This window comes from Netta rufina (genome assembly GCF_964035555.1).
Source record: "Netta rufina genome assembly, chromosome: 14".
Taxonomy (NCBI): Eukaryota; Metazoa; Chordata; class Aves; order Anseriformes; family Anatidae; genus Netta; species Netta rufina.
The window spans coordinates 6,171,443-6,186,032 of NC_140137.1; the positions used below are offsets into that span (position 1 = coordinate 6,171,443).

Sequence of the window (14,590 nt, forward strand, 5' to 3'; positions counted from 1 at the left end):
ATCAAGCTAGAAAATTATTTTGTATCATCTCCTTCATAATCTCTTCTTTTAATATAGTGAAGGCAGGTTCAATTTAAAACAAGAATTCCGGCAATTAGAATGCATCAATAAGGAGGATTCTTTTCTGTCTTACAGGTATACTAACAATAGTTAAGCCTGCTACCACTGAGATATGAGGAATATCTTTCTGCGTCTCAGTCAAAGGCAGTGAAAACCTAGGCTTATAGATAATTTTATATTTTGCAACACTTCATCTTAAGGAATTGAGAAAAAAAAGTATTTCCTTTTGAGGAAGTTTGGAGTTTTGAGAGATGAAAATAATAGTATTTTATAGAAGCTTTAGAGTTCTGTAGTAGTTACTTAAACATCTGTAAAATATATCCTTTCTTGCACTATTTCTTCCTGTAAAATACCATAGCCTTTGTTTCTAGGATGATTAGAAAGTTTTGATCAAATATATTTTTTCTTCCTATGAATTCATAATGAAATATCACTTGCCTTTTAAGAGTCTTATAGTAATACTGAGTTGTATTTTATATATAAAGTTTTCTGGTTGCAGATTGTGTGCTTCCATGTACTTTTCATAAATGGTGCAGATTTTTTCTCCAGAGCCTATTGCCAAGGTAGCTTTTGAATTACCCTCTCTGAGTTCTTACTATGTTTCGCATATGGGCTTGTGAAAGTTGTCATTTGATATTATTTTAATATCCTTTAAAAATAATTATTAGGCATTTGGAATAGGTCTGATTTAGAAAGAATAAAGTCCAATATCTAAATTAATCTAGATGTGTGTTATGTTTCAATTGATTTTTTCTCGTTTTCTTTCAGAGTCATTTTGTTGCATGCATGACAGCAATCTTAAACCAGATGAACAACCAGCATTACTCAGTTTACATTGAAACTTTTCAGACAAGTTCAGAGCTAGTGGTGAGTACAAAACAAACACATAGATGATAAATAATTAGAATTATTTTATTAGCTATGAAAAATAAAGTGTTGTTTTGAACTATCTTGCCTGATTCTTCTTAGCATGAAGTCCGTTTATGTACATTTTCTGCCTCTCCATCATTTTATTGCCTCCCTCTTCTAATGGTGTCTTTGTACAATACTAAGATCAGAAATTTGGAAAGATATAAATGTCACTGTTGTTGTCCATAGCACTTAGGAAGTAATTTAATAATCAAGCATTAAGTAATGGGATCTTTGTTTCACTCTGTTTTGAGGAGAAACAACAACAAAAAAACATACCACCACCACCAACAAAAAACAGCAGCAAAGCAATCCCTGACTATTCCAACCCTTCATCCACATTTTGCACATCGTGATCTAGTTCCACTGTTGGTCAAGATAACGTGTGCTAAATGCAATTAAATGCAACTTTTTATATCAGTTGTTCCTGGCATAAATTAATGATATTTGGTGTGCATTTCTGTTTCGTACCATTGGTCACTGGTTTCAGGAGACCTTTTTCCCTTAATTTATACTCCTGACATAAGTCCAAAATAAGTCTAGGTATTGGCTAAGGTTTTGTTTACATGATCTATGGGTTCTCCATGGAAGTAATACGTTCAGTTGGCAAGATTTGTCCGCTTTCCTTTCTTTGTTATAGTCAGTGTTGTGCCATAACTGAAATTCTAGCAGATCAAATCATGGCTAAATTTTGCAATTCTTCATGTGCCTGAATTTACCTGAAAACATAGGAGTATTTTAAAATAACTTCAGCTTCCAAGCAGTTTACGTACTTCAGGTACTTGGTCCTAGATAATATCTAGAAATTCTAATGAAGACTATCAGGTGTAGTAATACTTCATCTGCTTGAACAGATCTGAAGAGCACATTTAAAAAACAAAACAAAACAAAACAAACTCTTTTTTTTTTTCTCCATTTATAAAGGCATCAATTTGTTGTCTTCTTGAGCATAAGCATGTCAGTGAAGATAAAGACTGTTTTTCAAACTATGGTGTTGAAAGCTATTGTTCACTTTTTTCTCTAAGTAATTTGACAAAGTACAAATGTTGCAGAGAACTGCTTGTGAGGTTTTGGTAATACATGTAGATGATGACATTTCATCTTGCTAGCCTCAGATTTTTAGCTGACTTGCTCAAAAATTCAGGGGTAAAACTGCATATATGCACTATACATGAAATAGAGCTTGAATTATGTTGTTCATTTTATTTTTGTTCAGTATACCAGAATCTCTAAATAGTTGTTGGAAAAATATATATTTTTTGGAGGATTTTCTGTCTGTGCCTTAAATTTTTTATTTAGAATACTAAAATTAGACTAAATCGACTAAGTAGAAAAGTGTATTGTTTTTCAGATCTGTTAATTTGTTATGCATTATGAGACTGGCTAAATAATATGCAATTCAGCAGCTTTCCTATATATAGTACTAAAGCTTTTTATTTCCATTCATTTATGGCATGTCTTTTCTTAAGAGCCCAACGTAACAACTTTCTTCATTTTGATTCTGGGGCTGCTCTTTTGCAGGACTTCAGTTCCAACCCTGGGTTTACTGGTATCAGCGGGATTTTTTTCCATTAACTTCACTAGGAGCAGAGTGGAGCCCTCCCTCTTAGTTCTTTAATTGCAGCAGGAACACTTATGTGACTGTGTAACACAAAGTTTATTTACTGTATTTTGCTGTTCTAGGACTTCTTGATGGAAACATTCATAATGTTCAAAGATCTCATTGGAAAAAATGTTTACCCTTCAGACTGGATAGCAATGAGCATGGTGCAGAACAGGTAAAGTAGGGCTGGAAGTTCAGTGCTTGTGTTTTGTGTGCTTCTGAAAAGTGAACTTGTTTTATATCTTCTGAAAAAAAGTGAAGTTTTGCCATTCCAACTAAGATAATACCATTCCAATTTGGTGAATGTCAAGAAGAGGTCAACATCTGAAATAATTTACTGACGATACATTAAATAGCTAGCTGCCTGTGCTCTAAATCCAGTTACAACAAAGGAAAGAATAAGTAACATTGAAGTGGAAGTAGAGAGTTGGTTTGTACGGTCGGTGACAGTCAACAGAAGCCAAACTGTAAAAGGCCAGTTAAATCTTAATTGTACCATTTCAGCATGTCCTCAGTGAGTTAACTGTGATGCACGAGCTAGAAAGCAACTTTTTTTTTTTTTTTTTTTCCTGAGCTGATATGCTTTGTTGGATTGCTGAAAAGATCACAAAGACCAGGTCTTTGAGGGCATCTCTGTATTTGTAGGAGAAGTCTGGGTCCAGGATGCTTTTTGAGGAAGTGTATTGCTATCTTATGTATCATCTGGGGATTCATTGAGATTGATTACTTCAAACATCTACATTACCTATGCAGATCAAGTTGTCATCTAAGCAGAAGCTTGTATAATCAAGTTTATCATACTTGCTGCTATTTACTCTATGAGAAATTGCTATTAATAAGGTATCTTTGAGAACTCCAATATAATAAAATTAACTAAAGGAAAAATATCTTAAACCGTGCAGATTGTACACTTTAACCTGTGGCTATAATCTGTCTGATTTGGTGTTGTCATAAATGATAGTGGGATAAGCCAAGCATTGGTTGATCATGAGAATGTTGGTTGATCCTGTGTATTGCCCATTGGAATGGTTTATTGCATATTCATTTAAATTATTATTATATAAGATGATGTGCTGTTTGCTTTTAAGGCATATCGTTATTCCCAAAGCCTCTTAATTGGCCAAAGACAATTCCCAAAGTGAGGCAGAGGCTCACTGATGTGGGAGTGTTCTTATTAGCAACTGAGAATCAACAGAGTACTTTAACAGAGAGGAAACAGAATGTTTTCTTGTTTGTTTGTTTGTTTTTATTTACTTTTCCTCTTTCCTTCCATTAACAGTAAGTTGGGAAGAATGTTCTTTTTCATGTCATGCTAGATGGGGCAGAACACTTTGGGAAATAGTAAAATCCTCACTGAGGTCATAATACCTGATATAATAGCTGAGTTATTTTTGTGATCCTTCATGGTCAATTTAATTAACTTTTGTTAATGAGGGTTGCTTACTGCACACTTCTTCCTAGTTGCTGCTGCTTGTAAGTGCACTTTATTCCACTTGTGGTACATAGATGATTGGCTATCAGCTTATTAAAAGCAGTAATTCCTAGGTACATGGCTTTGTGGGGAAATGCTTTTTCTGGTTTAGGTAAAACTGTATAGTCCACTTCATCTCTCAGGTATTCATAATTTTAATTTAGAGGCACATCATTTCTCCCAAGAAATACCCATACCTCATTGTCTTCCTGAACTGCATAGGATCTGAGATTCACTGAGTAAAAGAAATGGTTAGGGCAGTTAGCAATTGAAACATTCACATCCCTTCTGTTCCTCTGGGCTTTGAAATGGTAATTGCTCAGACTGAGTTTGAAAACACTTGATTATATCATAATTAGTGCATTGAATCAGTTTTGGTTAGAGTCCAGTCTGAAGTGGTTTCATAAGCATATCCATTGTTTCTGTGTCCATATGATTTGTTTTTTGAATCTTGTCAACATTATACTTAGGTATTTTAGTCTACTTTAGGTAAACTAAAAATAAAATTCTACAGGACTTTTTCAAGTCCAGTTGGAGGCCAGTCACTAGTGGCGTCCCCCAGGGCTCGGTGCTGGGGCCGGTCCTCTTTAATATCTTCATCGATGATCTGGACGAGGGCATCGAGTGCACCCTCAGTAAGTTCGCAGATGACACCAAGTTAGGTGCGTGTGTCGATCTGCTCGAGGGTAGGAAAGCTCTGCAGGAGGATCTGGATAGGCTGCACCGATGGGCTGAGGTCAACTGCATGAAGTTCAACAAGGCCAAGTGCCGGGTCCTGCACCTGGGGCGCAATAACCCCAAGCAGAGCTACAGACTGGGAGAGGAATGGTTGGAGAGCTGCCAGGCAGAGAAGGACCTGGGAGTGATGGTGGATAGTCAGCTGAATATGAGCCAGCAGTGTGCTCAGGTGGCCAAGAAGGCCAACGGCATCCTGGCTTGTATCAGGAACAGCGTGACCAGCAGGGCGAGGGAGGTGATCATCCCCCTGTACTCAGCTCTGGTGAGGCCGCACCTCGAGTACTGTGTTCAGTTTTGGGCCCCTCGCTACAAGAAGGACATCGAGGTGCTTGAGCGGGTGCAGAGAAGGGCGACGAAGCTGGTGAGGGGCCTGGAGAACAAGTCCTACGAGGAGCGGCTGAGGGAGCTGGGCTTGTTCAGCCTGGAGAAGAGGAGGCTCAGGGGTGACCTTATCGCTCTTTTTAGGTACCTCAAGGGAGGCTGTAGCGAGGTGGGGGTTGGCCTGTTCTCCCATGTGCCTGGTGACAGGACGAGGGGGAATGGGCTTAAGTTGAGCCAGGGGAGTTTTAGGTTAGATGTTAGGAAGAACTTCTTCACTGAAAGGGTTGTGAGGCACTGGAACAGGCTGCCCAGGGAAGTGGTGGAGTCACCATCCCTGGAAGTCTTCAAAAGACGTTTAGATGTAGAGCTTAGGGATATGGTTTAGTGGAGGGCTGTTAGCGTTAGGTTGGAGGTTGGACTCGATGACCTTGAGGTCTCTTCCAACCTAGAAATTCTGTGAAATTCTGTGAAATTCTGTGAAATCTTAAGGTTGGACCCTATTTGCTGAAAAAGTCCATGTGAGATAAGCATAGGACATTTTCTAACACCAGTAGTTAAGCTTTTTATAAAATATGTTTTCATTACCTGTGTCTGTGATTGTTTTCAGACATAATTCAGAGTCAAGTGATCCCTAGACCGTTTTAAGTCTAACTTGAAGAGTTTAGCACTGACGGTATTTGGCAAAACAGCTGGAAATATTGCTGATTTTCTTTCATTATACATACTAAAAATAGCTGCTTTTTTGCAGATGAACTGCTTGGTAACACCCTCAAGACCTGGTACCTCAAGATCTCATGTAGCTCATATGTTGTAGTGCACTATTAGTTCAGGAAAATCTAATTATGGCTTCAAATCAGTGCCACCTGCAACCCCAGATATCTCACCATTCGTCAGACTACCAGCAACTGTATGTTGTATCATTAGGTCCTGGCCAACCTGCAGAATGAGGCAGAAAAAGTTCCAATTCTTCACCTAGCACAGGGTAACATTTGAAGAAATGGAAAGTAGGGATTTAGGGATTTCAGACCTTTTTTTTTTTTTTTTTTTTTTGGTAACATTGGTGAATGGCTTAGTTAAACATGACTTCTGAAAAAGTAAAATAAAATAAAATTCCACACTATACATATGCATATTTCTCATCAACAGTATCTTTGAATAGAAAAAGTCTTTTCAGAGCAAGTAGCTGGTTATAGTATTGATCTGTGAATTACAAAAAAAAAAAGAAAAAAAAAAAGTTGATTCATGCTTTATGAGGAGATGGCATTTATAAAGTTGCAAGCACAGCCTTTAACAAGTGCATGCAACAAGTTTAGTAGCTGTTGGACTGCATTTTCTTTTAGACATTATGAATAAAAAAGCTTGGGCTGGTATTCACAATTTAAGAACATTTTTCAAGAATGACAGAATGGTTTGGGAAAGAAGGGATACTGAATGCAGTTGCAGGAAGTATGGGAACATGCCTTTTTTAAACAAGTTTAATTTAAATACAGATGGGAGGGATGCTGCAAACTGTATATTGCTGCTGAAAACACAGTCTTCCATCTATCTGTTGGTGGAAATGGAAACTTTTATTTTCACATTTTAGAAATATTTGCTACTGTTACTGGTATTGATGTCAGTGGATATTGTGACTATGCACAAGTGCTAGTGGAACTGACTCTACACAAGGGAAACAAATCCAGTTAATAAGACTGTGCTTTATTCTTTACTCCAGCTGGTGCTGGAGTTCAGTCTGAGACTTGGTTCTGTCTCTGACAATTGTGATGGGATTTTTAAATAGTGAATATCAAATTACATATCAAAATAGGAAAAAAAAATCCTTAATATTACTTTCTTGATTATTAATAGGAAGTGATTCTATTCTCAGAGGAAAACTCTGATTTATTCTATACAGATATGTTTCAACAGTTGGCATAAAACATTGCCTGTCTCATTGTTTGTCTTGCAGAGAATAAAAAGGGGTGTTTATTTATTTATTCCTAGGAGGAAAAAAATGCAAACACTTCAAGTTAGTTTTTGCTCTTGTTTTCAGGCATGCATTAGGAGTTAAGATTGATTTATGTAACTAAATATGGATGACAGCGTTGCAGTTTATCCTGAGCAAATAAGACAGAATTTGAAAGGCTGATCTATTGTGTACAAGTTTTTTTTTCTTCTTTCTTTTGGTCTCATTTTCCTTGGGAAACATTTGGCTGGCCTAAGCAGGCTTGACAGAAATGCATCTGTCTTTATCAAGTGCTTGAATTTTCAGGGGGTCAGGCAGAAGGCATTTTCACACATGCTTATGGCATATAGCATAACTTTGTAAACTAAGTACATGAAAAAGTATTCTAAGCAACAAGTGTAAATGTCTAATGAAAATATCCCTTAGTGTATGAATGCACAAGAAGGTATATGAAACATAACAGCTTCAGATGGCTTGTACTGTTCAGTCATCATTTTAATCATTAGTGATAAGATGTGCACTTAGAGGGTTTGTTTTTGCTGTGAGACTAAAAATGTGCTGAAATAAAATTTCCCTCTGTGTGTGTGTATATATAATGCGTATGTAATGGTCCTTTCAGAGGTAGAACATTTTATTTATTAATTTATTGTTCTTCTACATTGGATATTTGGTGCACAGTGTCCCCAGATTGATGGATTTGTATTTCCTTTCCATTAAATCTAGGGCACTCTATTTCCTACTTGTCTTTCCAAGTTCTCACAAAAGTCAGTACTTTAATAGAACAAATGGAATAAGATTTGCCTAGGGAAATGGAATAAGGCAGATAAAGAGAAGAGGCAGTTGTTTCATTGTGGATTGTAAGCTTACTTCCATGGAGAGTTACAATTCCAGCTGCAGCTGATATGTCTGACTGAGCCATTCAGTGCTTTGCTGTCTTATAAACAGAACATCTCTTACAACCATGTGTGATTAAATCTGGTTCAGCCTGATGTAACCCTACATTTCAATCAATCGCATCTTCCTAATACTTAGTACTACAGTATGTTTACTCACACTAACTGTATGTTGCCCGTTGTTAGCCATGTTATGGAATTGTCTGCTTACTGAGCACCTAAACAATTATGCGGTGACTGCAGCAGATCATCCAAGGCCATCTTGACTGCAGCAAGACAGGCTATTGCATATCATGGTCACAGTACACATTAGGTGTGTATTACGTTTGATGGTAGTCATTTAGTCTTTCATCTAAAATGTAGAGAGAAAACATGCTGTGAGTCATCCTTTTCCCCTCCCACTGCAAAGTGGCTCATCTTTCTTGGGGCTGATTCCTAGGATGCTCATGCTCGTAGAGTACAAGTTCTTCAATTACAAGTGAAAATCTCAGTGAGGAGAACAACCCAACTCAGAAGAACTTGTTAATGTGGTGTTTTCAGAAATTCGGCAAGATATAAACTGTTGTATGTGTACTGAAAACCCCTGTTGTATGGGTACTGAAAAATTCAGTACCCATAATTTTCATCAGGTGTAGAAGCTATACCGCAATCTTTCCATGCTCTCTTTTCTGACAAGTAACTTCAATCAATGCTTCATATCTGAAGATATTTCTAGGAAATTAAAAATGAGACAACTGCATATATGTAACATTATTTTGAACAGCTATCTTGTGTTTTTGAAAGCTACATTACAAAATAACCCTGTTGGTGTACTATGAATTTAATGCATAATGATCTTTTTAAGACCTAATCTTTTGGTTCGGTGCAACTACCACTGTATTGATACAGTTTCAGTTGTGAAGTAGTAAACTCAAGTAAGTAACACTTAGACAAAAGGGAAATGCATATTTGTCTGTAATTACAGTTTGTATTCTTATCTTCAGAAAAAGTCAGGCTTCCTTGGAAGTTAAAAAAAAAAAAAAAAATACACAATCTATATTGAATGTGTTTACTTGCTAAGTATTTTCAATAAGAATGTCTGGAAAAAATAGAAAGTACATATACTGTTATAAAATAATACAAGTAGAGAGAATTTATTTCAAATACAGAAAATTTATTAAATGGGGAAAAGAAAAAGCAAAGCCCAAATACTTCTTTTTTTTTTTTTTAACCTTTAAAATGTTTTGTTGAGATCATAAATAAAATACAGAGCCTGAATGCAGAGCTTTAAAAACCAACTAAATGACAACAACAAGAAAAAAAAAAAAAAGCCCACTTAGTATTATGCACTGGCTATCTACAGCGTTATCCATTACTTTAATGTAATAGTGCAATTTTAATCATTTGACGTTTGAATAATAGGAGTATTTCTTTCTGTAAATTTATTTATCAAACTATCACCTTTGCACAAGTATTAGATATATAAAAATGAGGACTAAATGATATATAGAAATATTGCAGTAAGGGTAAATCAGTGTTAGCAGAGGGGAAACAAATATGACAGTATTTATTAGTGTATGGCATTCTGAAGCAACTATGTTAAGTCACGTATGGTTCTGACTTTGTATCTTTTATTCCCAGTCTTGATCTAGCACCAAAGACGTGTGATTTTTATTTTATTTTATTTTTAATCAGGATATTACTACTCTGAAAACAATTAGCTGAAGTACATGAAAAAGGAGAGCAAACTCAAGTTAAAAGATACTCATAGTATAAAGAAAATTACTGAGAATGCTTTTCCAAATATGTTACTTGTATCAGGAAGTATTATGCCAGCTTTTTATCCACTTGGTTCTCCAGCTTTGATGTTTCTTGAAAGCATGCTAAAGATCACATTTTCAAAAGAGATTTGCATGTACCTAATATACAGTTTCAAAAAATTAATTTGTATCCAAAATGGGAGATAAGCAGTTTTTAAAACATGCTGTAAGTAGATGCTGAATTAAGAGCTGCGTATAAACAGATTGCTAGCAAAATAGACATCTCTAATGGAAACTGTCATGTTTTGCATTTGACTGTACAGCAGCAAAACAATTGCTCATTCTTGTCTTTGTCTAGGTGTTGCTTTTGTACTACTGTCAAAATACCTCTGATATTTTGTAGCATGTAGTGGTTTTGTATGCTTGGCATAGCTATTCAAGGTAAATTTTTCAAATAATAAGCACTCTACTAATAAAGAAATTGAATTGTACAAAACAAGTTTTAACTGAGACAGGAGAAGCTGGGTAATAGTTACTTCTAAGCAGTTGTTTTCTGACCATGCTGTTTGCATAGAGTCTTGTCATACATTGACATAAGCGTTTAGGAAAATTCTAATAAAAAACCAATTTTCATTCGGTATGAATGGTACAAAAATTCTGCTTCAGTCTGTAGTAATACTGAATTGAAACAAAGGAAGAAATATGATTAAATTATACTACTTTCTTTGCACCAGTGGTCATATTTTTCCAGTTACCATGGAAGTGAATTGCTTCTTAAGTGTTGACATTATGATGCTCTTAATAACAAGATTTCACATGGCTGCAAGGTTTTTAAGTAGTATTTCTTTTTTACATTGCCCTTCATTTCTAAATTAATGATAGTTTGCCAGTTTGTTAGCAGATTATTTCTGTGGTTAACTTGTAAAGATTTTTTGTTATCTAGCCATTATCTTCACCTGTTTTCTCAGTCTTTCCCCTGCTGTTTTGGTCACTGAAATAGTAAATGTATGTTTCTGATTTCGCCTGTCACATTGATTGATTGCCTGGTCTCTCTGTGTACTTAATATCTTCAGGTGTAGTTTATAATTCCTGGTCATTGTTTCAGCCATTGATAATGATCAGCATTTGTGATTGTGTCTGACCTGCTTTGCAAGTCTCCTTAATTTCACATGCCGTCTTGTAGCTCTACATGTAAGAAAGAAGAGGAAAGATGACAGAGGCCCACAAGAGAATTGACTTTAGTAGCTGCTTCTCCTTTGTGCCTGCTTCATGTTAAAAAAAGATGTCCTCTGCAAAGGCATGAGGATGCTCCTATCAAGTCAACATAAATGATATGGAAGCATTATTTTGGCTCTGTTTTCCCTACTCTAGTCTTCATTTAATTGGCATAACTAGCAAGACCATGCCTGTCACAGCTCAGTATAGACCTTCAAAATAATAGTTGATGCATCTCCTAGGCTTTGAAAGAACTCTCATATTCTTTCATGATCAAGTAGAGGGTTCACTAATGAAAGTGCTGATTGATTGGCCTTTGGGGATTACAAACACAAACTTGCCAAACTAAAGTTAATGCAGCTCCTCCTGTCTTTAATTGTGGGCCATGTTCTCTGAAGGAAAAGCGCATAGGGCATTTGGGAAGAAGAATTGAATTTTAAAGCGTTTTTGTGTCTTCATTGTTTTTCAGATATGGTATTAAAAATGCAAATTTTTAAAGGTTTCTTGGAGTAAGACTTTTCACAACACGGGAAATAATGTTCTTTTCAAGCTTTTTTTTTTTTTTTTTTTTTTTTTTTCCAATTATCCAGTAAAAGTCCATATTCGATTACATCTTTGCAGATATCATTGCAGTGTAGTCATACCTTCATACCTTTAGAAGACGTAGTGAACATGGGTTTGGGTTCATAGATAACTAGATGACTGAATTCAGTCTTCACCTCAGTATCTGGATTACTTATCTCAAAGTTGAAACCATGAACTTCCAAATTTTATGCTGTATTGTGTGAACTTGAGAAGACTCTCAAGTCACTCTCACTGCTCTTAGACTATTGATTTAGGAAGGATTCATGTATGAGAGTCAGAGGGATGGTGCACTCATGGTTTTGGTCTTTCATAAAATTTTGTGGGCCCAGAATTTTATTTCTTTTATTTAGTTTGGCTACTCAGAAAATTGTATGTGCAGAGCTAAGTGAAGAACATTGTTTGAACTGTGAGCAGAAGAGGAGTGCTGAGTCTACTGAGTGCTCAGCCTTTTTGCAACACCAAGCTCGTTTATTTACATGGCTATTCATGGTTTTAAATACAAAGGGATATTAGACTACTGTTTGTAATTATCTTGGCCACAGTGTTCTGAAACTAGATGCAGAGAAAGATGTCTTTGGCAAAGCCACTGAAGAACAGCAATGCCTATTTAAGTTGATAGATTGCAGTGGAGAGCCATTACTTAAAAATAATTTCTTAATGCAGTTTCCTTTGGCTTTACCTTCATGCATAAAGTCTGCTAAAGTTCACTTTTTTATTATTATTATTTTTTAACTGTAATCATCTCTTTGATTTATGCTATAAGGAGCTGATGCACTAGTTCTAACTTGTTTGCTATAAATAACTTGGAGTTCCAGATCTATTTTTTAGGTTTATCCCCTATTTGCACTTCAAAAGCAGAGACAATGTGCAGACCTATGTTACTATTAAATAGTCACTTCTAAGGAATAACCTAGGAACCCTACTTTGATTAGCATCATGACTACATGACTGCTTATGACTACATCTTTTCTCTATTTCACTCCCTCTATTTAAATTTGTCTGGAAAAAAATTGGAAATAAAATCTTTGTCTTAACATGACATACATTTTCAGCTTTTTTGGTCTTAGATTGTTAGTATATTTTACAGTGCTATTTGAGCCATATTTAGAATATACATCCAGTGGTGTAGGATTCTATTCTTTGGGCTTTAATATGAAGACTTCTTATAGTGCTTGTCAGAATTTGAAATCAATTTATCTGCCAGTAAAATAAATAAAAGTAGAAGCAGTAGGACACTGAGAAGGGTACAGGACATAGCAGCAGCTGAACCATGATGATCCTTTTGCTCTTCTAAGCCAAAGCCTTGCCTTTGTATATTTAAATTAAGAGCAGAGACTTTGGCCTTGAAGATCGTCCATAAATCTCCAGGCCTAAGAGGCTGGTAAACTAGAATAACAAATACTTATAAACTCAGAAATTATAATTGAAATGACTGTGGGTAAAGGAATTTTAATTATTTTAGATCAAAATTGCTTCAATCAATGAGAAAATGAATTCCATATTACTCAGGTAACCGTAGAGATCTCTCATAATTGAACACTTGAAATAATATATTTATAGCCCCTTGTAGTGATTAAAGTTAGTGGCAAATGTGAACAAGAGAAGTTTAATAACAAAAAACATCTAATTGAATTACATGTATGAGAAACCAAAATCCTGTCCTTTAATCAGTCTAAAGTTGGAAAGCAGAACTGAGCAGATCTCTCCACATTCCAAGGAAGGATCTACTATGGAAGGAAAGGGATGGGGAGCAGATTGTGGCCCTCACAATCCACGAGGAAACTGTTGGCAACCTGCTACAGCACTCAGATGTACACAAGTCGATGGGGCCGGATGGCATCCACCCGAGGGTGTTGAGAGAACTGTTGGAAGAACTGGCCAAGACACTTTGCATAATTTATCAGCAGTCCTGGCTGTCAGAGGAGGTCCCAGTCAACTGGTGGCTAGCAAACGTGATGCCCATCTACAAGAAGGGCTGGAAGGTAGACCTGGGAAACTATAGGCCTGTTAGTTTGACCTCAGTGACAGGAAAGCTCATGGAGCAGGTCATCTTGAGTGTTATCACGTGGCACTTGCAGGCAAGCAGGTGGTCAGGCCCAGTCAGCATGGGTTTATGAAAGGCAGGTCCTGCTTGACAAACCTGATCTTCTAGGACAAAGTGACGTGCTTGGTGGATGAGGGAAAGGCTGTGGATGTGGTCTACCTTGACTTCAGTAAGGCTTTTGACACCGTTTCCCACAGCAGTCTCCTCAAGAAACTGGATGCTCTTGGCTTGGACTGGTGTACGCTTCGTTGGGTTAGAAACTAGCTGGGTAACCAGGCCCAAAGAGTCGTGGTGAATGGAGTTAAATCCAGTTGGAGGCCGGTCACTAGTGGAGTCCCCCAGGGCTCAATACTAGGGCCAGTTTTCTTTAACATCTTTATTGATGATCTGGATGAGGGGATTGAGTGCACCCTCAGTAAGTTTGCAGATGACACCAAGTTAGGTGCGTGTGTCGATCTGCTCGAGGGCAGGAGGGCTCTGCAGGAGGATCTGGATAGGCTGCACCGATGGGCTGAGGTCAACTGCATGAAGTTCAACAAGGCCAAGTGCTGGGTCCTGCACCTGGGGCACAACAACCCCAAGCAGAGCTACAGGCTGGGAGAGGAGTGGTTGGAAAGCTGCCTGGCGGAGAAGGACCTGGGAGTGATGGTTGGTAGTCGGCTGAATATGAGCCAGCAGTGTGCTCAGGTGGCCAAGAAGGCCAACAGCATCCTGGCTTGTATCAGGAACAGTGTGACCAGCAGGGCTAGGGAAGTGATTGTCCCCCTGTACTCGGCTCTGGTGAGGCCGCACCTCGAGTACTGTGTTCAGTTTTGGGCCCCTCGCTACAAGAAGGACATGGAGGTGCTCGAGCGAGTCCAGAGAAGGGCGACGAAGCTGGTGAGGGGCCTGGAGAACAAGTCCTACGAGGAGCGGCTGAGGGAGCTGGGCTTGTTCAGCCTGGAGAAGAGGAGGCTCAGGGGCGACCTTATCGCTCTCTACAGGTACCTTAAAGGAGGCTGTAGCGAGGTGGGGGTTGGTCTGTTCTCCCACGTGGCTGGTGACAGGACAAGGGGGAATGGGCTAAA

General features: G+C 37.5%; 1 protein-coding gene across 1 annotated transcript in view; it reads left to right on the forward strand.

Annotated features, from left to right (window-relative positions):
- DOCK2 (dedicator of cytokinesis 2) overlaps positions 1-14,590 on the forward strand; it is a gene marked incomplete at its 5' end in the record, with an annotated part of 189,235 nt that overhangs the window by 116,795 nt on the left and 57,850 nt on the right. The window contains 2 exons of the mRNA XM_084295002.1: positions 829-927; positions 2,653-2,747. Coding sequence (XP_084151128.1) covers positions 829-927; positions 2,653-2,747 — 194 coding nt within the window. The remainder of the gene's footprint in view (positions 1-828; positions 928-2,652; positions 2,748-14,590) is intronic.